Source organism: Gymnoscopelus microlampas, assembly GCF_963454915.1.
Source record: "Gymnoscopelus microlampas genome assembly, chromosome: 5".
In the NCBI taxonomy this organism is placed as follows: Eukaryota; Metazoa; Chordata; class Actinopteri; order Myctophiformes; family Myctophidae; genus Gymnoscopelus; species Gymnoscopelus microlampas.
Window position 1 is genome coordinate 35,648,976 of NC_139942.1, and position 21,741 is coordinate 35,670,716.

A 21,741-nucleotide genomic window follows, 5' to 3' on the forward strand; every position below is an offset into this window, starting at 1 on the left:
TCGCTCCTGCGGGATAAAATTAATGATTCTAATAGCGTCATTTAATAAGCCTGTAATGGTTAAGCCCAGACTTGTCCAGGAGAACGGACGCTCTGAGGATTGCTGGGATCTTTTTCTAAACAGGTATTTTAGTCCTCAGTTTTTAAAAAGAATCTGGCCACATGACAAAGATTTTTTTTTTAAATCCCTGTCCACACGTAAACGCAGAAACGCATTGATCAGCATGCAAGTTTCAATTTTAAATCAGATTTTATTTTATTATTTTTATTTATTTTATATATGAGGGGCCAAATACATAATACATTTTTAATCGCATGTTAAGGCCCAATACTGCAATAGCTGCATTATTTTAATAGCATACGTGAACAAAAATAAATGAAAACAACATTATTAGGGCGCAACTGCAGCGAAAACAGATGAGTTTTACTTCATCAATTCATTACATGGGCAGCTAGAACGGTGGTCCCAAAACACCCCGCCCCACGCACCTTTTGAGCGGGCCATCCACGGCTGCTCCATGGTGGCTGGATTTTGACCCGGGGCGATTGTGTTTTAGGGCGACAGACCCGTAATATTATAGCCTACCTCTATGGACAGACCCCGTGTGCGCACCGCGCGCTACTCGGCGCAGAAGGAGGGTTTTCATTACAGTGAATGAGTTACAGCATGTTTCAAAGCCTTTTCATAATAATACAATAAAACGTGACACTCGGCATAATGAGTAGCTTATACTTTCTACTTAAGTATATTTTGATGCCAATACTTTTGCCATAAATGAGCGTGCCTTGTTTCATAGACTGTAGTGTTGCGCTCTCTCTCTCTCTCTCTCTCTCTCTCTCTCTCGGTGCGTTGCTTACCGGCCTGCCTACGACCGATAGACCTCCGCCGCGGAGGCACAAGGGGACTATTGCCTCCTCCCATGCCCACCAGGGGAAGCTCTGCTCCGGGTAGTGGCCCCTGGTCCATGCCCGGGCGTAGGCGGGAACCACTTTGCGCATGTCAAAAGTTATATTCTGAATGAATACTTTGGTCGTGTAAACGAGGAATACTTTTATTCAGGTCCCATGTAAACAGGTGAGTGGATCAGATTCCTCTATTCAGAATGAGTTCATTCGGAATGAATTCATTCTGAATGAATACATGAGTGTCCATGTAACTGTGGCCAATGAGTGCTATGTTACAGTCATTGATTTGACTCACACACCTACGGCAGAGGCAACCATGCAAGGCACCAACTTGCTCAAGGGCACTTCCACACGAAGCCTGGAGGAGCCAGGGATAAAACAGAGATCCTTCCAGACCAGTGGTTTTCAACCAGTGGTCCGGGGACCACTAGTGGTCCTTGGGGGGCTACCAGGGGGTCCCCAGCTAAATGAGTTAACATAGCCTCAGAATCATTTTAACCACATAGCTTTGGCTATTCAAAAATAGCAGATATACAAGCTCATAGCGCGGCACCGAGTGCCGCGCTATGAGCTTGTAGATCTGCTATTTTTGAAAAATCTTGAAAATGTGTGCAACTCTTTGAATATACTAATTTTTCAAGGAGAACATTAACTCAAATCTTTGCTTCTGGGGGTCCCTGGCACAAAACATTTTCAGATGGTGGTCCACGGCCAAATGTATATCAATTTAGGGGTCCCTGGCATGAAAAAGGTTGAAAACCACTGTTCCAGACAGTTCCTAGACGGACACTGTACCTTCTGAGCCACTGCCACCCCCAAATAAAACAATAAACTCAAGAATAACCTGTCAACTCCAGTATAAGCTGCAATAAAAGATAAATGTATTTGCTTACACTTATCGCTTAAACCCCTAATGGTTAAGCGGAGTTCCTCAGAGCTCTATACTAGTATCTTTTCTGTTTTCTGTTATTGTGGGCCTGTGGGGAAAGCTTTTGCTGAAAATAGCCGATAAGCTCGACAAGCTCGCGCTGCGACGTGTTGTGAGCTTGTCGATCTGATATTTTCTGAGAAAGCCTTCCCCACAATAAGGATACTGCCGGGGTTTAAGTGGTTAAACTCCATTATGGAGAATCCTTCATGGTGTATAGCAGGTCTTCAACAGGGTGTCCGGGACCCCTAGGGGGTCCTCAGAGTTACTACAGGGGGTCCGCCAAATCTTTGTGTGATATGATTTTTTTTTTACCTTAACCACTTGAACCTTAGCATCCCTTTTCTGAGGAGAACTTTTGCAAAAAAATAGCAGATCTACAAGCTCACAACGCCTCGCGCTGCGAGGCGTTGTGAGCTTGTAGATCGGCTATTTTTGGCAAAGAGGTATAGGTGTAGAGCAGGGGTCGGCAGGTAATTTGGCCTCGGGCCAAACTTTTTCAAAGACATTAGATGGTGGGCCAGAACACAATCAATGGCTAATAATTTAGGACCTGGAACAACCTTAAATACAATAACTATATTGTTATACAAGTTACTACATAAATGTGGTATAACAATTGATAGAAAAGCATGTGGAATCAAATGTTACAGGTGCACAGGGCGCCAGGGCGGCATCCTTGAATGTTTCACTTAGAGGATGTTTAGTTCATCAAAAAGTTTCAAAAGAACATTTTTCGGAACAAGAGCTCTTTCAATGTCTCTTAGAACAGAGAGAAACAATGTATCATTTAAGGCATGTGAAACACAGCTTTGGTTTGTTTTCTAAACGTGAGAGAAGTTTTTCATCCAGAAGTCTCAGGAGGAAAGTTGACAGTGAAAACATAACATTCAATGAATGTAAATAGAACTATTTGTTCATCATGCCTGATTTCATCAATTCAAAGCTATTGCTGTCCATATCCTACGTGGACTGTCAGTCAGATATTGTGAATTATTTACAAAATAATTTGTGGGGCCAGATATTATCGCTGGCGGGCCAGTTCTGGCCCACAGGCCGCCTGTTGCCTACCACTGGTGTAGAGGGAAAAAAGAGCAGACCACGTAAACAAAAAAAGTTGAATCTGAAACACAATTTTATACAATATAGAGGGGGTCCCTGCTTCATCTCTCTCTCAGCTAGGGGGTCCTCCTTGGCCTGAAAACGTTGAAGACCCCTGTATACTGCCACCCTCTGGCATAGTTAGTGTAGGACAGTCGGATCAATGCCACAACTGTATGCAATGTATTTATTGAACACAATTGTGTATCCAGGTGAGCAAACACAGCCCACAAATTGTTCAAAAATATTTTTAAATAATAATAAAAAAAATAAAAAGTATTTATATAAAAGTAATATATATTATGGCGTGTGGGGTAAATATATTACACTTTCTCTCAAGCGTGAGAAAACCATGTAATACGCTCTATGGCGAAAACGTGTACAATACTGCCACCCTCTGGCGCCGCCAGTGTACGCCTCATTATATTAAACCATGCATTCTCCTAATTTATCTCTACATTCTAAAATGTATTGCATTTGAATAAAAAGTCTCTCTGGGAAAAGCGTTCTTTCTTAAACATAATATATCTATACATATTTATAATCTCTAACTCACTTATTTATGCATGTCTTCTTTGATTTTTCGACACTCAGTCACTCAGATATGCGTGTGACATCATCATCAAACATCAAACCCGGAAGTTATGCAGGAATGCCCATAGATATATATGCCTACTGAGTGTCAAAACAAATACTTTCTGGCCTTGACAGCCCATGCATCCAAACAGAAAAGTCATATCTGATTGCATTAAACAACATTAAACAATGTTAAACTCACTTTGCATGTTGCTTTGCCACTCGCTTTGCCACTTGATGTGCCATTCACTTTAAGCATGCGCATATCCTCTGGGGATGAGGGTCATTCATGTTCACCCGGAAGTACTAATGGATACTGCTCTCTCCGCAGTGTTGCCAGGTCTGCTTATTATAACGACTTTGAGCTTGTTTTTGTTCATAGGACCCATATGGTAGGACCCCCATCTGAAAATATTTTGTGCCAGGGACCCCCATACAAGATTTGTGTTACTAAAAAGGTTTAAAAAGATATTCCAAAATTACCTTGTTTATTTACTCCAAGATTGTTTTCCTCTTTAAAAAAAATAGTCAAGTCGCTTCTTTTGGGCTTGTTTTCATAAACCTGGTTGCTTGATTCTCTCGAAAGATCTGGCAACACTGCCTCTCAGCAGTAAACATGTCGCCGTCCTTATTTAATTTTGTCGACGCTAAAGACAAATTTACGGTGAGGAAATTGCTTAGTTGTCTTGCCTGTTGAAAATACTAATTTATGAACAAGTGCCTGTTGTTTGTTAAGACGATAGCAGCCTGTTTATTTCATCATTATGCATTTTCTTTGTCCTTTTGTGTCGTTGCACACTATCGTTGCTAACGGCTAAGCTACCTTTCCCTCCTCTGCTCACACATAAACACACAGGCGTCCACTGCCAGTGCTTTGGCCTCCAAGAACAGCAAGCCTCTGATCAACGCTTTCAACCAGATTAATGGAAAGTAAGTTAACATGAATTAGACACAAACCGAACACAAGAATACTGTTAAGATAACCATAAGCAACACAATACTGTCCATTGAGAGCCCATTCATGAAACAGGAAAGTCCTCTGTGTATTCTGTAACGACGTTAAACTCACCAATATTGCAGCTGCTTGGGTTCTCCTCTTTGTCTCTGTCTTTGTTTGAGGGGGAAAATCCACCTTTGATATGTTATGAGCAACTTCCTGTCAATAAATTCAGTTTATTGACTGAAAGTTGCTCAAAGGTGGATTATTTTTCGAAACAGTTGACAGAGACAGAGAGGATAACCCAAGCAGTCTGACTCTGTCTGTACAGGTGCACTATTGGTGAGTTTATCATTGTTTAATACATTTGGAAAGGACTTTTCTATTTCATGAATGGGCTGTCAATGGAGGGTATTACAACTTAGATTGAAATAGCATCTAAGTTGCTTGAGGCTACTGTTACTACACGCCAGTCCATTGCATGTGTGTTATTCACCCTCTCCTAATAGTGAGACGGAGAAGAAAACTACACTTGACCAATCATTGAGGGGTGTCCTGGGAGATCAGATTGTAAGTAAATTGGCTTTATTTAGATTATCTTATTTTGATCTCAGTTGTACACATAATAGCTGGGAGGGCACTGGACTATGGCTCTTTGGAGATTCTGAGCGAGCATAATTTATTTCTCTGCAGATTGAAAAGAAGGCAAGCTGTGATGATTATCTGTCTCTCATCTACCTCAGCATCGATGCAGTTACAGAAGGTAGGCGGGTCGCCTGGATGTTGTTAATAAAAAAGTAATTACTAGCAATATATTTCAAACTCATTTGTGAGTGACATAGGTCCATGCTTTGCTCCCTCTGAATGCCATTATCCCCTATTTATAATGAAATGATCAGCATGATTAAGTTAAGACATTAATGAAGATCCCTCTCCATGCAGGTATCTGCTCTGCTACAACTCCATTCCTCCTGTTGGGAGACGTACTCGACTGCTTGCCTCTCGATCAATGTGACAGGATATTCTCCTTTGTTGAGGAGAATGTCGGCACATGGAAATCGGTAAGTTGGCTAACCCTTAGGGCAGTGGTTCTCAAACGTTTTATTTTCAAGGACCCGCTTAACTCTGAGAGTGTACACATGAAGTTATTGTTTCCATTGAAGATCAGATGGAATATCCTATTTTATTCTATTACTGTGCATTCTTCTCTACTCTCAGACTTCCTTCTATACTGCTGGAAAGAATTACTTGTTGAGGATGTGCAACGGTAAGGATAATATTTGAAGAGTTTTCGTCACAATGCATAAGGCAGTAAAGGTATAATACACATCGGCTTATCTCTTTAGATCTGTTGAGGAGGCTGTCCAAATCTCAGAATACAGTATTCTGCGGAAGAATCCAACTTTTCCTGGCTCGTCTCTTCCCTCTGTCTGAGAAATCGGGTCAGTAGTTAATTTGTATACTTTGCATTTGATGTGATGAATCTATGTCAGATTCCAATGCCAATTAACCACTTGCATTCCAGCATCCCTATTCTGGGTGGAACATTTGTCAAAAATAGCAGATCTACAAGCTCACAAAGCGTTGTGACGCACCAAGTATAGAAGCAACTCATGTTCAGTTTACTAAGTATGGAGGGCTTAAGTGGTTAATCGGGAGGTGTGCAAGCATTGCCTCCTCAATTAAATATAATGGGTCATAATCCTGCTCCTTGTGTGCCTGTTTATTCTACTTCTCTCAGGCCTCAATCTCCAAAGCCAGTTCAACCTGGAAAACATCACAGTATACAACAAGAATGAACAAGAGAGCACCCTTGGACAAAAGGTAAACGGTAATGGGTAAACAGTAATGGGTTGAGGCATTTGTAATGGAAATTCTTGTGAAACAAAACTTCTACCCACTGATGAGAAAAATGTTGAGATGGTCTCAAAGTACTAAAGCAGGTGTATTAAAGGGCCTGTTCACGAACAGAGCGCAAAATGCATGTGTCCTGCAAGCACTTTTAATACCATATTAGTGGCAGTGGCTCACACACTTCCTTTGTGGTATTTGTCACTTTATATTTGCATATACAATGAAATGTGGGCTCTGCATTTAACCCATCTTAACTCACAGAGTGCCAGAATTATTTCTGGCTATGTTGTCCCAGTGCCAGAGATTTTTTCAAAGTAAAAAAAAAGTGCTTAGGAAGCGAGATACAGCCTTTTTCAGTTATAAGTTAAACAAGGAGTGGATGGAGCTGCAAATCTTCAGATAATGATATCTTGGGTTCTGAAAAAACACATCAAACAGGTAATTGGCACGCTGCGCCATAGCGGTAAAACACGTGAAACGCGTCAATGGCACTCAATGAGTTGAGTGTCTTGCTTAGGGACACTTCGACACGTAAGCCGGGGTCGGGACGCGAACCGGGGACCTTCTGTTTCCCAGGCAGCCCCTCTACCGACTGAGCTAAATGTGGTCCATTTACTACATTGCTAATGAACAGGAAGTACCAACTGTAAGCAACCTCAACATGCCAGGTCAACAATACCAGGATGCCGTTTTGACACCTTCACAAGTTCACGCCCTATGATTTAAATGTCGCAGACAGAGGAACCAAATTCTCTAAGATTTACAGGAGTAGTATACTTAATGTACAGAGAAGTGATACAGTTCAGGGTACAAACATAAGGTCAGTAACGGGGCAGAACTTTCTTATCAGGACAGCAAAAAAATCTACTTCAGCAGGCTTATACAATAGCCTTGTATTCATAATGTTGTAAATCAGTATGAAATACATTTTTCTCAATACATTTTTCCCAATACACACTTTGTTGTACAACAATAAGTGAAAATAGGGGATCTACAAGCTAAAAGCGCCACATTGTGATGCATTGTGAGCTTGTAAAGACACTATTTTATGATATATTCTATTGAAAAAGATATTTTAATTAAATATCTGTTTGTTTGGTCTATGGCAGCACACAGAAGAAAAGGAAGATGGAATGGAGGTAGAAGAGGGAGAGATGGGAGAAGAGGATGTACCTGCACCATGGTAAGTGGCACCATAAAAAACAAACGGCACCCACAGATAAATTAAATATTTATTGATGGCAGCAAGAAACGCAATTCAGCTAAAAGCCGTCATCTTCACTGATATTTTATACTTGTCATAACTGGACCCGTTACAGTTGAAATATTGGGAGCTATCGGCACTTGTATTTTTCACCCAAGCGACACTATAACTTAACTTAACTTGCCAAAACAAAAAATATTTTGTGACTACTTGAAAAAGGTTAAAAATCCAGGCACTCAACGTACCCTTTTTTTAATAAAACTCTGGCACCCCAAGTGTTAAACCATGATCTAAAAATGTGCCGTCCATATTTCCTTGCTTTCACATTAGTCCCTTTCTATCATTCAAATTATCTTCAATAACATACTGGCTGAATGTTTGACTTTTCAGTTCCATTCCAATTGACTACAACTTATACAGAAAGTTCTGGACGCTGCAGGACTACTTCAGAAACCCAGTGCAGTGTTATGATAAATTCTCCTGGATGACATTCCTCAAGGTAAAGCTGTTCACTCTTCACTCTAGAAGCAAGATTTGTGGTTTCGATGTTCCCCGATAAATAAAATACTGTTGCCTATCACCCTCATAGGATTTGCAAATGTCAAATGCTATAGGATACACTGAGAGGTTGTTGTTTTTTGTTCCGGTCAGTACTCAGATGAGACCTTGGCAGTATTCAAGAGCTACAAACTGGACGACATGCAGGCATCTAAGAGGAAGCTAGAGGACCTGAGGACATCTGGTGGAGAACATGTCTACTTTGCCAAGTTCCTCACCAGTGAGAAGGTGAGAACAGATCTTGTTTTTCTCAGAGGATAGTTGGCAATAAACCTCCATTAAGATCTTTCGTTTTAGATCTTAATGGAAGTTGGGACTAAGTCCCACCTGGGACTAAGTCATTATCAGGACTATACAGCTGTTTCCTTAAGTTAGATTGTGATTGTGTGTATTTGTGCGTTTTCGATGTTATTCAGTTTGTCTCTATAGTCTCTGCTTGGTTAGATAAATGAGAAGCACTTTTCTAACTTTGTTTTGAAAGGCGCTATCTATACAGTATATAAAGACATGCTTACCTGGTCTTCTCTCTGTCCGTCTGTGGTAATTCTGGCCTCCAGCTCATGGACCTGCAGCTCAGTGACAGTAACTTCAGGCGACACATTCTCCTGCAGTACCTCATCCTCTTCCAGTACCTCAAGGGCCAAGTCAAGTTCAAAAGGTACCTTATGTATTCAACAAATCAGATCACATCTGTTGAAGCAAATGGGAACAAAGCAATTGGGAATGTGTTATCTCTGAACTTACTGGAATCTATTTGCTGCGTCTTACTATCTCAGTTCCAGCTGTGTTCTGAATGATGACCAGACTACATGGATTGAAGACACAACCAAACTGGTATACCAGGTTAGTCTTAAATCTCCCTTGCAAATATCTCTCATACTGGTATAGCTATTGTAATACACAAGATTGCTTGTGTATTATATTGCTGTTTATATTATGGGTTGTTACGGTATGTACACACAAATATGTCTAGGTATTAGATCATAATGCATACGGTAGATATATCATTGTTCAATATAAATGTGCCAGTCTTGAAAAAAGTAAACTTGAGCTAATGTGCAACTGTTAAACTGTAGCTGCTGAGAGAGATCCCCCCAGATGGAGACCAGTTTGCCACCATGGTTGAGGTAAGTGTTGTTGACATGAATGATCTATTCTAGTATAGTGCATCTGGTTAGAATATGTTTTTGTTCTGTCAGTGATTTCACCACCTCAATTTCTCACAGCATATCCTGAACACAGAGGAGAACTGGAATGTTTGGAAGAATGAGGGATGTGCAAGCTTTGTCAAAGAAAGGTATGACAACTTTGCAATGAAACACTTTTTGGCTATTCCATTTGTTGATAAATGTATTCATTTGCACAATGTGCAATAACATTAGGGTAATTCAACTGGTTCAGCAGTGCTTCCGAGTCAATGTAAACAGCATTTTAGACTGAATTAAGTATGTCCATTTCTGTTTAAATATGGAAGGGCATTTTAGACGTATTCAAGTTAATTAAGAGTTTTCGCAGCGTTTTGCAACACATGCAGCAGTAACAAACTGTTTGACGATGCATGCTCTACCTTCCAGTGATTTTGAACTTGATTTTCTGTCTCCCACAGAACAGTTGAAGACAAACCCAAGAGGCCCACCAGGAAAAGACAAGCTCCGGAAGACTTCCTTGGAAAAGGGCCGGACCGCAAGATCTTCATGGGGAAGTAAGATCTCTCAATATGTGAATACAATTCAAAACAACCTATAGAAAAGGTTCCTGTTGTATGACCTTGTGTGTTGTTACAGTGATGAGCTGACCAGACTGTGGAACCTGAACCACGATAACATGGAGGCCTGCAAGTCAGACAACAGGTCAGAGGCGTATACTTAATCACCTGATAAGAATGACGTGTTTTCAATTGAAAAGCATATCTTGTCTATATTGGCATTTAGAAAACGGAGGTGTACTCTAATTAATACACCAGCAAGCATACAGCCTACTGTAACTGTGCTCGCGTCTCCATTTCCTATTTGTTTTATTTACGTGTGTGAATGTCTTCCATCCAGGGAGTTCATGCCGTCTCTGGATGAGTTCTTTACGGAGGCCATTGAACAGGCCGACCCTGCTAATATGGTGGAAGATGAGTACAAGTATGTCTTCACTTTATTAGCTCTTGAGTGTCACACACAACATTTCAGCATGTCTTCATACTGTTCTGTTATATCGTCGCTGTCGGATGTAAACCTTACTTTTCAGGAAATGGAGAAAAAAAAGAACCAGTGTATCCGATGTGATTCATATTTAATCAAACTCTTGATAATTATTTTCATTACACATTTATAAGACCCGCAGGGGCGGCCATAGCTGAATGGTTAGTGAACCCGCCTAGGGAGCCAGAGGCCCTGGTTGCCCCAGGTTCGATTCCAGGCCAGGTCAGCATATGTGTCGATGAAATGAAATTTGTCCCTGAGCAAGACTCTTAACCCCTAATTGCTCACAGGTTCTCATTGGAAACAAGACCGCAAGGACTTTCATGAACGACCTGTTAAAAGGAATTATCCTTATACGCACACCTACACCCTGTGTACACCCGAATGGTATCGCAACATGTTGAACTTGTAGATCACTTGAATGACATAATATATATTTTTAAAGATGATATAATATATACAGTACATATATAATAATTTCCCCCCAGAAGTCTAATACTGTATATATATACATCCACACACAAACATGTTTGTGTGCGTGTGTATATAGACAGTATGTGACACTAAAACACCTATATACAGTACATACAGAAAGGTTTTCCGGCAGACAGTGACCATATCTGAATTGCATGTGTCTTTAACTTCAACTCGGGGATAAACATTTCCCCCCCTGCCTCCCTGTGAATTAGGGTTGTGCGAAATTCCAATTATGGTTGGCGAGCTCTACGACTGCTGTCCAGAAGGAGTCCCCACTTCTTCCAGCCCATGCCCCAAAAGTTCAAGAGCCTGGCAGAATACCTGGACATGATGGTTAGCAAACTGGCCAAAGAACTGCCGGTGAGCAAGTTTACTCTAGATGTCATATATAATTGTGCACTCCAGTACAGATGTCACAAAACCTTAATATGCTTGTATTCTGATTATTCCACATCTGTAGAAGGACATCCCTTCAGAGGAGATCAAGACGGGAGAGGAGGATGACGACGAGAATGGAGACAACCTTCTCAAAGAGACCAATGATAGTAAGTTCCCACTTTCCTTGTTCGTGTCCACTTTCCCGTTCTGCACCCCTTCCCTCATAATTTAACTATCCTATTTAGGAACAGTGGGTAAGTGTCATAAACACAGCATCCATTTGTGTTCCGAGTTTTGACATTTGATTGAACAAACTATTAAAAGCTTGCATTTTTACACAGAATTGTATTTTTGTCCAGGTCCGAGCATGCAGAGCAAGCTGGTGACAAACCTGCAGATGGATGTCATTGCAGCCAAACTGGGCACTCAGTGGAAGACCCTGGCCACACAGCTGGAGATGAAGGCGGCTGAGGTGCGGGAGTTTGAGACGGACAGCGAAGACATTGAGATGCAGGCCAAGCTGCTCCTGTGTGCCTGGCAGGATAGAGACCCAACACAAGCCACCGTGGAGAACTTGGTTGCAGCCCTCAATGCTGCAGGTTTCTCCCAGATCGCAGACAGCCTCAATGAGGCATAAATTAAGATAATTTGCTAGTCACCTAATGTTTTTCTTTTTAATGTCATTCATATTTTGTTTCGTTTTTTCCAGCTCTAGAAAAATCAATAAATGTTTTTCCAAGTATTCAGTGAATATTCCATTTATTGTAAGATGCTTGTTAAGAAAACGTAAGTCACACATTTGGTATAACAGTTTATTTTCACCATCTATGAAAACCCACCAGTCAATAAGTTATTACAGAGTGGAAGGTTAGAGGTCTTTAACATTGGGCAATGTGACTGGGAGAACTGCATGAAAAGAGTGAAGCATAGCATCATGTCAGAGCAGACGTGTGAACTCTGAAAATCATTTCCAACAAGGACATCATGCACGGCTCAAACCTCAATCCGAGTTTGAGTTTTGAGCTTGGGCTCTACTCGCCTCTTCCAAAGCCCACATTTGAGAAAATGAGGGGACAGCACCTCATAACATGTCAAGCAGAGCTGATGCAAGCCAGAAATCTAAACTAGGAAAACAGACAAATTATCCAGAGACCCAATAAGTGAAGAAGAGTCTTAAACAGTGTTAAGATCTTCAATGCATCCGATTTGAAGAGATACAAGCCTGGATGCGTCCAAGTACAATAACCTGGCCATACATTTCTGTACAAACTGATTGGTTTACTGACTAGAGGAATACTTTGATTCTATGACATGAGCACCTTTATCGAAGGCTTTAAAAAATATACAATGTGTATAAAACATTTAATGAACCTGCAGAACAAGACATCAAACCACCTCCATGGGTCCAGGATCCTCCTTTCCCCAATCTCAAACTGGTAGAATACTCAACTCCGTTTTGATGGAGAAATATGTTTTACAAGTATCCGTGTCAGTTACAAAACAGCAAAAAAAAAGTTAAGGTAATCAAATTTTAAAGACACCCAGGTTTATTGCACATCTATGCAGACAGTGCTTGGAAATGGCATTTTGTATGCATGTAGGATGTATCTGGCTCTATTTTAGAGCTCCTCTGCATTTTTACTGTTCCTCTTCAAGTATTTCCAGTCGCCGGGGTCCGTAGAGTAGAACGTATGCTATATGCCAATCTCCACCACCGGACAGCCGCAAGATGTCTTCTGGAGACACCACGCTCACCTTGTCATCATCAAACTTAACCCACTCATCTGTATGAAAGAGAAACCAATGACTTTATTTTCTATATAGTACAGAGGCATGACATTTCTACTATGATACTTGTTTGCTGTCATGGTATACCGCTTACAGCAGTGGTTCTCAAACCTTTTCCATGTCAAGGACCCCATCTGACAATATTTTGTATTTTCTTTTTATATTTAAAAAAAAAATGTACTCTTTGAAAATAAGCAGATCTAATATCTTTTTTGCTGGAGACTCCCTGGAACCCCCCGGACCCCACTTTGAGAACCAACTGGCTTACAGAGTATGTAAAACAAAGGTTACCTTCTTTCCTCTTGACCCATCCGACATAGTGACCTGATGAGCTAGAGCGACCTTGGTGTGTCAGCACTCCCTGCAGGTCATAGTAGCCACTGTTGTTGGAACCGAGGTCTGTAGGGAACAAATAAGTGTTACAAGCCTTTGTGCTCCTTCTGCTTAGAACATATGAGCTATAACGTGGCACGCCTATAGGACATACAGGTATAGAAAAATGGGAGCACCAATGTAACAACCTACCATCAGAGAAGGAGAAAGGATCATATTTAACTTCTTTCGTTGCGTCTGGTTTCTTCACCTATTGCAAGAAAACAGCAACATTTCACACCATTCAAAGCTGAAATTACACTAACACAGAACAGACAAATGTGGTTATAAGAGCTGGATGCATTTAATCCCGTCTTACCTTTTGCTGCTGTTTCTCCAGGTTTTTGTCCTCCATCTCCTTAAACTTTGACCTGATGGACAACGTTTTCTCCTGGAGCTCAGAGGTGCACAGCTCGTAGACATCCAGCATGAGGGGGAACTTGACATCCTATTTAACCAGACGATGACATTTCAGACCCGGTTTCAGCTTCCTCATGAAGTGACTCTTCTCAAATGGCCCTTGATTGGGCTCCACTCATTTTCAAATCTCACAAATGTCAAAACACCAACCTTAAGGACTTTGGCATTGACAGACTCCTTCTCTTTGTAGAAAAAACGAACCATCTGAACAGTCAGGTAGGCAGGGAGACGGCTGATTTTTGACTGAGGATGCAAATAAGACAAAATCCCTTCAAATAAATAGATACATTTGGTTGTTTGATCTGTCAAGTCAATGGTCGATATTGACCAATTTTAAATGAATCAAGTTGGGCTTGATAAAGCTTACAGATTTTATATATAAGGCATTTCTCTCCAAAGATGGGGACAGCTTCGTGATTTCTTCCTGCAGTCTCTAGAGGGGGAAAGAAATACACATCATTAGATCCTTGTTACTATGGAGACAGACGTTCCACATGCCAGTGTGTAATCTTGTCACACTCACTAGAGATGAGCAAAAATATAGCATATATTCCAACTACCAGAAGTGGACATGATGTATCTTACTGGATGACTCACAGCCATTAAATTGGATACAGAAATTGTGAGCATCTCCAAGAGTGATATTTACCAGCCTCAGTCCTGTGGCAAGGTATTTCACCTCCTGGTTGATGAAACAGCTGAGCTGAAGCTGGCTTTCCTTGCCCTTTGTTTGCTCCTCTTCCTCAGCCTCTGTGCACTTCATACTGAGTACAAGAGGGGTTAAGGAAAAGCCAGACAGATGGCTACATTCAACTGCTTTTACATATTATTAGGGCTGTCACCTTTTCCAAAAAAATAGTTCTATAAAATTACAACCGAATAGAGGTAACCTATACATTTGCTTCTTACTAAGTCGACAAACAGACTTATCTTTGATAATTTTGCAATCATCTACCTAAATGGTAGTCAAACAAAAATAGAAAATTCAAATCTGATTAAGGATACGTGGTTTCAAATTCCACACCGAAATACTGGTCGATGAAGTTCTTCTTTGTAACGGCAGGGGCAGCTCCGCTCTCAGACTCAGTCTGGGAGGAAGAAAGGTCAGGTTTGCTATTGCTTCTGCCTCTGTTCATGCAACAATACCATGCCCATCCTTTATTATAATATAGCTGGATATTAGGAAGAGATGCTTTACCTCCATTGGAGTCTCTGGCTCTGCTGGCTCTAGCTTCTGCTGAAGGACTCTCATCATCTGCAACCAGCACTCGTTGGCATCCTGACAGAACACAAAGGGAATACGGACATAGAAATAGACATGATTGCACACCTTCACTAAAATGTATCAACCATCTTTGTCTCTATTCAGAATGTTGAGTATGACCTTTTTTTTATTGGTTAGTAATGGTGGGAGTACACTGATAGTGAAGAGGAGTTCCTTACCTGCTGGAGGTACTGGCCCTGGTCTCCCTTCTCTGCAAACTGCGGAAAGGCCATGTGAAGGAATTGCAGCAAGATGATGGGTGGGAGGCTGGAAGACGTCTTATCCATGGTGTCGTATAAGTCACGAAGGGCTGAGGATGAGAACATAATTACATCTCTCTTGCACTTATACATTTAAGACTTAAACATAAAACTGTGTTTTCTTAATAAACAAATTCACTATATTATATACTATGTATTGTTAATCTAGGAATTCCCTCTGACCTGCTGTAATATACTGGGATGGTGCATTAGCTCCTGAAGACCGCAGAGCACCTGCGTACCTGTAAGTGGAGAAACAGAGACAATTTCAGCAGGGACAGACACATGAAATACCATGTCTGACAAGGAGCGCAGAACTGAACACAGTGGCCCTCATTTATTAAATGAACGTACGACTGGGAGAAGGCATAGAACCGGGTCCCCCAGGATATATTGAGGGAGCTGCTACGAAAGTATGGGGTGAGGGGAGCTCTACCGAGGGCCTTCCAATCTCTGTATGCCGAAAGCGAGAGCTGTGTCTGTGTCCTCAGCAGTGAATTGGACTCGATTTTGGTGGCGGTTGGCCTCCACCAGAGCTGCGCATTATTACCCATGATGTTTGTGTTATTCATGGACAGGATCTCGAGGCACAGTTGTGAAGGAGCAGGTTTACAGTTACGGAGAGCTGAGGACCGCATCACTGCTTTTCACAGATGATATGGTCGTGATGACATTGATAAGTGACCTCCAGCTCTCACTGGATCCGTTGCAGCCGAGTGTGAAGCTGCTGGGATGAGCATCAGCATCTCTAAATCTGAGGCCATGGTTCTCAGCAGGAAACCGGTGGATTGCCCACTCCGGGTAGGGAATGAGTCCTGACCCCATGTGAAGGAGTTCAATTATCTCAGGGTTTTGTTCACACGAGTGAGGGGAGGACGTAGTGGGAGATCAGACGGAGAATCTGAGCAGTAGGAGCTGTAAATGAGTTTATTGTACTGTTTTGATGAAAAGAGAGCTGAGACAAGGCAACGCTCTTGATCTACCGGTCAATATTCGTTCCTACTCTCACCTATGGTAATGGGATGCGGGTCATGACTGACAGAACAAGATCGTGGATCTCCCTTAGGGATAGAGAAGCATCTGTCATCTGTGAGAGACTCGAAGTGGAGCCGCTGCTCCTATGCTTAGAAAAGGGCCAGGTGGTTCGTGCATCAAGTAAAGTTGCCTCATGGTCCCCCCTCCCCAGGGACGTTTTCCAGGCACGCCCTGGTAAGAGGCCACGGGGCAAACCAGGGAATTATATCTCCCTGCTTGCATGGGAACGCATTGTTGAGTCAGAGCTGGATGATGTGGCAGGGAAAAGGTAATTCTGGGATTCTCTGCTGGAAATGCTGCCTCTGTGACCTGACTCCAGATAAGCCTAAGAAGATGGATTGATGGATTGATGTACAACAGAAAACTGGGCGGACATTCATTTCCATACAATACTCTGCATTCATCAAGCAGTTTTTTAAATTCTATAATTCATGGCACCAACCGGAAGGCTTCAAAACCATCAAGTACCAAAAAATGGCACCCGTCATTCGGTACCAAATTTCAATACATACAACCCAATTTATTAACCCAGACCTAACACAAAACACACGCATTTGTCCCTGCGAGATTTGAGTACGTTTATGTGCACTGTATTCGCAAATGGAGAGAGGAGAGCTCCATCCATGGTCTGTGTTAAATTCTGTTCTTTCTTTCTCGGACAAGACCAGGTAATTTATCATTTCTACCCAACAGAGTAATTTATGAGTTTTCTTTGTTCTTAGTTGCAGAACTTTTTAGATTTTCAGATAAACACAGGAAGAAATATTTTGAAGAAAAACCTACCTTCTGAGTGCACCTTTGAGCTCTGGCACAGAGCGCAGACACTGCACTGTGGCATTCATGTAACAGGTGTTGCCCAGGTTTGTCAGCCCACAAGGCAGCTCCATCTTTGGATCATAGAAAAACAAGGGGTTGGTTCTTCTAATTAATAAGGTCACAGCATCTTAATTTCCTTTCCTTTATTAACATTCATACGGCTAACTATGGGAATAACAAGACTAAGATTATAGAGAACATTGTATTATTTGTATCCGTTTTTTATTTCCTGCGCAATGAATGAATGGAACCGAAGTTATGTGGTTTGGAGAGAATGCCACTCCGCAGCCCAAATCATTGTCTTTGAATTGACTAGAACACGAACACAATTGACACAAGGAATTGACACTCACTTCTGCTGATTATAGGAAAATTTGAATCAGAGATCCGTTGAGAATTAGGTGTGAGCTGGGTGGCAAAATGAAAGTGTGAATGTGCTGCACGGAGAGAGGGAACGAGAAAAAAAACACTCCATGACCGGCCGCACTTCTCAACATAGACAGCGGTACATTTTATTTTATTTCACAGGATTAATGAAGGAATAAGTCTTTGAACTACCACATACATTTTTGTGAGTGAAATATGAGTCTCTCAGATCGGCTCTGGGGTCTTGCATGCATGCCCAATGTGCGCCCGACATTTCCAGGTCCAGGCGCGCTCTTGTAAACAACCAAACGGATAGCGGGTGGTCTGAGGACCCGCAATGCGCTTTCTCATATGTGTGTGGGCACGATAGCAATCTCACGCCCATCATAAGCATAATGTTCGGCGGGTATGGCTGCCACACGATATCGTTTAGGGGTAACGCCAGCTGCATTGTGCGTAATTAACGGATAGCACGTAGTGCCAAGGGATAGCGCAAAGCACACCATAGGGCCATAAGTCTAAGTGTCTAAAAGCCCCGCTAGCAGCCTCCTTATACTCAAAAATAAATTGAATGAAGGATGGTGCTAGAGGAAAAGCCATGTTGATATTTTGGGCTGAGGATGGCACTAGGGTCACTCATATAGTTAGGGTTCTTCTTCCAGGAAGCAGAATGCACTAATGTTTCATGGCTATCTGCCCCTTAAAAATCTGTAGGGTTAATTCCTTCTGAGAATTTTCATGGCAAATTGTCCATTGCATTTTGAGATATTGTGTGTGGAATTGGAAATTATGGTCTAAAGGTGGCACAAAAGGAAAAGTCATTTGGTCACCAAAATCATTGGGGCTATCCTCCAGGGAGCACATATGCATGAGTTTCAAGGCATTCCGCCCATTAAGACTGAGATTTCCTGCGTGCAAGTGGAGATTTTGGCCTACGGGTGGCGCTAGAGGAAACGTCATCAGGTCATCAAAATCATTATAGCCATTAGCCATAGGGGAGCATGAAGGTTGGTACAGAAAATGGCACGGCAATCAAATAAGTAGCTCAAGATATGTTCTTTTGGTACCAAACTGGTGAACAAACAAACCGACACAGCCATTCGTAGAGCCCTGCCAATTGCAGGACTAAACACCAGAGGTCAATTAGTATAAATATAAGAAATATTCAAAAGCAACCAAACAGAATATAAACAAACCAGATGAAGAAAATAGTTGATGTACAACAGCATAGAAATTGTCATGTAAAACAGCATCTTAAACCAAATAAGGTCATTGTCAGAATAAGCATAATGAAATTAAAACATGTGGAGTATTCCACTTGTAGTCAAATTATTGAAGGAAAAGGTCTCATTGAGAATGGAAATCTCTTTTACAAGAGTGTCTCCACCTTAATCTAGTAACTAAGACTCTCTATTGGACTTTTGTTTTAGAGATTTGCAGCACATGGCAGATAATAAGAGCGTGCATAGTCGAACAGTTCAGGTGGTTGTGAACGTTGTTTAGCAAGGAAAAAGAAGACTCTCTGATACCAGAGCATTTTTTTGTGGTGAGGCCGAAACTGGCACCAATGCACAGGATTTAAGGCATAGCATAAAGTTGTTGGAAGGGCACAAACATTGTAGTGGGGAACTAGATAATCGAATTAAGGTAGAGAGATGCGTTTGTCTGAACAAGTCTACAACCACTAGATGTTAAAAAGCAGCTGCTGTGCAAGGTGGCATCTGCAGTCATTAATCAGGCTATGCTCTGAAGCATGTAAATGAGAATATGAATGGAATAGTTAATACATTGCCTATGTAAACAGCTTAATCAAAATATTGTCTGAAAAAGGCCAATTTCTTGCAGTCTATGTAGATGTAGTCATTGTTTGCAAAGATCAAGCAATATCTGCTACGTCTGGTTGGTTGAGTTCACCCTATAATTGTAACTTTACACCTCTAACTGAATAACTGAACAGACCTCAGGGAGACATGTTAGTTTAGAAGAGATTACGTAATGTTTTAATCTATCCAGTAATATTTAAGTTAACTCACCGCTGATGCTAGCTGTTCCTCGGTCATGTCCTCTACAAACATGGGTCGGACAGCAGGCTCCTCAGGCAGGGCGTCAGCAGATCCCATCATCAACAGGGTCATTCCCTACAAGAGACATTCATCTTCACTTTCAATAATCACAGTACTCAGCTTGCTCCCAATTAATCGGTGCAGCTCAACATAAACAGTTAAAAGCCGCTTTTGTACAGATATTCGTGTACAATTACTAAGCTCATCTCACTCACATTTTTCAGCTTGATGTTGCCCCACTCATCATCCTACAACAGAAGAACAGACATAGATTAGAACATATATTGTACATTAAAATACTGCAGGACTGAAGTCCCGAGCTAAGCATGCTCTACTGACCGTAGTTTAATGAATGATGGGTGCAGACTCACAGCTAACAGTCTCAAGAAACAGTCTGCACTCACAGCATTTTTTTATATTACTTTTTTCAAATGTACAACCTATTTATTGCCCATCTCTGAAGCGAGGCTGCACGCCTGCATACAACTTCATTGTTACCTTTAGAGTGCCTCCCTTCACCATGACCTTCTGTCTCTCTGGCTGAACTCCTGTCAGGGCAAACAGCTGAGCCTTGAACACCATGGGCGGCTCTTCGGTGTTCAGCTCAACTCCATCAAACTTCTCCTTACCCCATTTCACATTTACTGAAACGCACACAAGATACAGCACAGATTGCTTTAGTTAGCTTCAAAATCACATAGGGAATGACGGAATTCAAATGTCATAATACCATGATGACACAGCATATATATAACTGTTGCATACAGTCAACAAAAACAAACACAGTACTTAAGTGCCCAGATGGTTTCCTAGCTATGGCTCTAAAGTTAAAGATGACAGCTGGTATGTGTAGCTAATACTTTTAATATAACTACTAAACCAATGTGGAAGACGTTTTAACTTCTGTTGTCTACATCCTGTTGGCTAACAAGCCTAACACAGTGATTTTACTTTGTTTGTCTTGCATACTTTACTTGCTAGTCATATAGAAACATTTACTAACTCTTCTTGACCTGGTATATCAACATATAAATGGACTGATGGGGAAGCAGGTATAATGTGGCGGCGATGTGTTGACATTAGCTATAATACACAAGTTGACAACTAGCCGGCTAGCTAACAGTGTTGCCATGTCCGCTTACTATAAGCGACTTTGTGCTTCTTTTTCTGTAAAGTTGCTTGTAAATATTGCTAGTTGCGTATTGCGGCGCATCGCGACGCCCTCTGATCTAGTAAATCTGCCATTTCCAAATGAAGTGCTCATGTGGCCTAAAGTTGCTTATTTTTTACTTGTTTTCCTAGACCCGGTTGCATATTTCTCTCGCAAAATATGGCAACACTACTAGCTAACTAGCTTGCCGCTAAATCAGTTTCCTAGCAGAACAGAAGCCAGACCAACGCAGACTGCTCCACTCATTCAACGCAGTTAGATAGTCAGTAACACTGAATAATGTTATTAAGATACGTTATCATTTGTTTTTTAACATACTTTAGTGCACAACATCTTCCACAGTGATTTCTCCCCCCCCCCCGACGGCCTGGCTAGCTTTAGCCTAGCCTAACAGTCATAGTGTTGCTAACGCTAGCCAACATTTGACTTAAAACACACGTGTAAAGGGTTTATGCATAATATCACCTCACTAGTCAATGTGGTGCGTTAATAACAGCCTACCTGTAAACACTGGCATGTTTGGCCACTTTTGTTTCCTTGACCACTATTAGTTCCTTTGACAGTCCACCCGGGCGCGAATATAATGTGTGTGTGTGGAGTTGACTTGGCTGTTGAACTTCATTCATACAGAATGACGCTGCAACAACACACGCTGAACCCTGATCCACGCTCTCTGGGATCGACTATCGGGAATGCGTATCGAATCGATCTGGGACCGACTACCCCGATCTGACGCCGCGGTACGTGCGTCACGTGTCACGGCCAATAAAAAAAATAATGAATAGAAAACGCAATGAAATTAAAAAAATACATATAATGCAATAAATACATTTATTTATTTAATTGTATTTTGTATTTGTATTTTGTATTTACATCATCGTGTTTGTGTTTATTTATTTCATTGTGGATCTTACTTATTTACTCTAATTTACTTTACTATTTACTTTATTTTTTGGACCTATGGACTTCCATACGTCGGCAACTTAAGTTAATATATCAGTGGTTCTCAACCCTCAGAGTTACAGACTCAGGAGACCTGTAGGGGTCTGCTCCCAAAGGGGGTTCCATTTAGACCCCCC

The 21,741-nt window shown here is 41.5% G+C and overlaps 2 protein-coding genes across 3 annotated transcripts; one reads left to right on the forward strand and one right to left on the reverse strand.

Moving 5' to 3' along the window:
* The first annotated feature begins 4,094 nt into the window (after nt 1-4,094).
* Nucleotides 4,095-11,849, forward strand: thoc1 (THO complex 1). 2 transcript variants are annotated; one of them, XM_084057776.1, is made up of 21 exons: nt 4,095-4,174; nt 4,367-4,440; nt 4,957-5,017; nt 5,141-5,210; nt 5,390-5,508; nt 5,666-5,714; nt 5,794-5,889; nt 6,189-6,271; nt 7,411-7,484; nt 7,896-8,004; nt 8,157-8,291; nt 8,621-8,721; nt 8,840-8,906; nt 9,140-9,190; nt 9,290-9,360; nt 9,670-9,765; nt 9,848-9,913; nt 10,109-10,192; nt 10,942-11,089; nt 11,190-11,274; nt 11,449-11,849. In XM_084057776.1, the coding sequence occupies exons 1-21, from the start codon at nt 4,127-4,129 to the stop codon at nt 11,742-11,744; spliced, it is 1,983 nt and encodes a 660-aa protein (XP_083913902.1). In that variant the 5' UTR covers nt 4,095-4,126; the 3' UTR covers nt 11,745-11,849. The 2 variants fall into 2 exon arrangements, with proteins under 2 accessions (XP_083913902.1, XP_083913903.1); XM_084057777.1 differs by having other exon boundaries at nt 11,467-11,849.
* Nucleotides 11,850-11,905: 56 nt separating this feature from the next.
* usp14 (ubiquitin specific peptidase 14 (tRNA-guanine transglycosylase)) lies at nt 11,906-21,309 on the reverse strand. Its single transcript, XM_084057778.1, has 16 exons — nt 21,164-21,309; nt 19,990-20,135; nt 19,707-19,739; nt 19,462-19,566; nt 17,030-17,133; nt 15,395-15,453; nt 15,131-15,261; nt 14,886-14,966; nt 14,693-14,775; nt 14,337-14,451; nt 14,055-14,120; nt 13,838-13,930; nt 13,587-13,715; nt 13,421-13,478; nt 13,187-13,294; nt 11,906-12,891 (listed from the first exon to the last, which is right to left on the reverse strand). Exons 1-16 carry the CDS (start codon nt 21,177-21,179, stop codon nt 12,746-12,748), a joined length of 1,473 nt encoding a protein of 490 aa, XP_083913904.1. The 5' UTR covers nt 21,180-21,309; the 3' UTR covers nt 11,906-12,745.
* Between the last annotated feature and the right edge of the window lie 432 nt (nt 21,310-21,741).

Coding starts and splice junctions, on each gene's coding strand:
- thoc1 (XM_084057776.1), top strand. CDS start 4,127: ATGTCGCCGTCCTTATTTAATTTTGTCGACGCTAAAGACAAATTTACG. Junction 5,018..5,140: donor GTGTCCTGGGAGATCAGATT/GTAAGTAAATTG, acceptor ATTTCTCTGCAG/ATTGAAAAGAAGGCAAGCTG. Junction 9,766..9,847: donor CGCAAGATCTTCATGGGGAA/GTAAGATCTCTC, acceptor GTGTTGTTACAG/TGATGAGCTGACCAGACTGT.
- usp14 (XM_084057778.1), bottom strand. Junction 19,567..19,706: donor GCAACATCAAGCTGAAAAAT/GTGAGTGAGATG, acceptor TGTCTCTTGTAG/GGAATGACCCTGTTGATGAT. Junction 12,892..13,186: donor ATGGGTCAAGAGGAAAGAAG/GTAACCTTTGTT, acceptor TCTTTCATACAG/ATGAGTGGGTTAAGTTTGAT.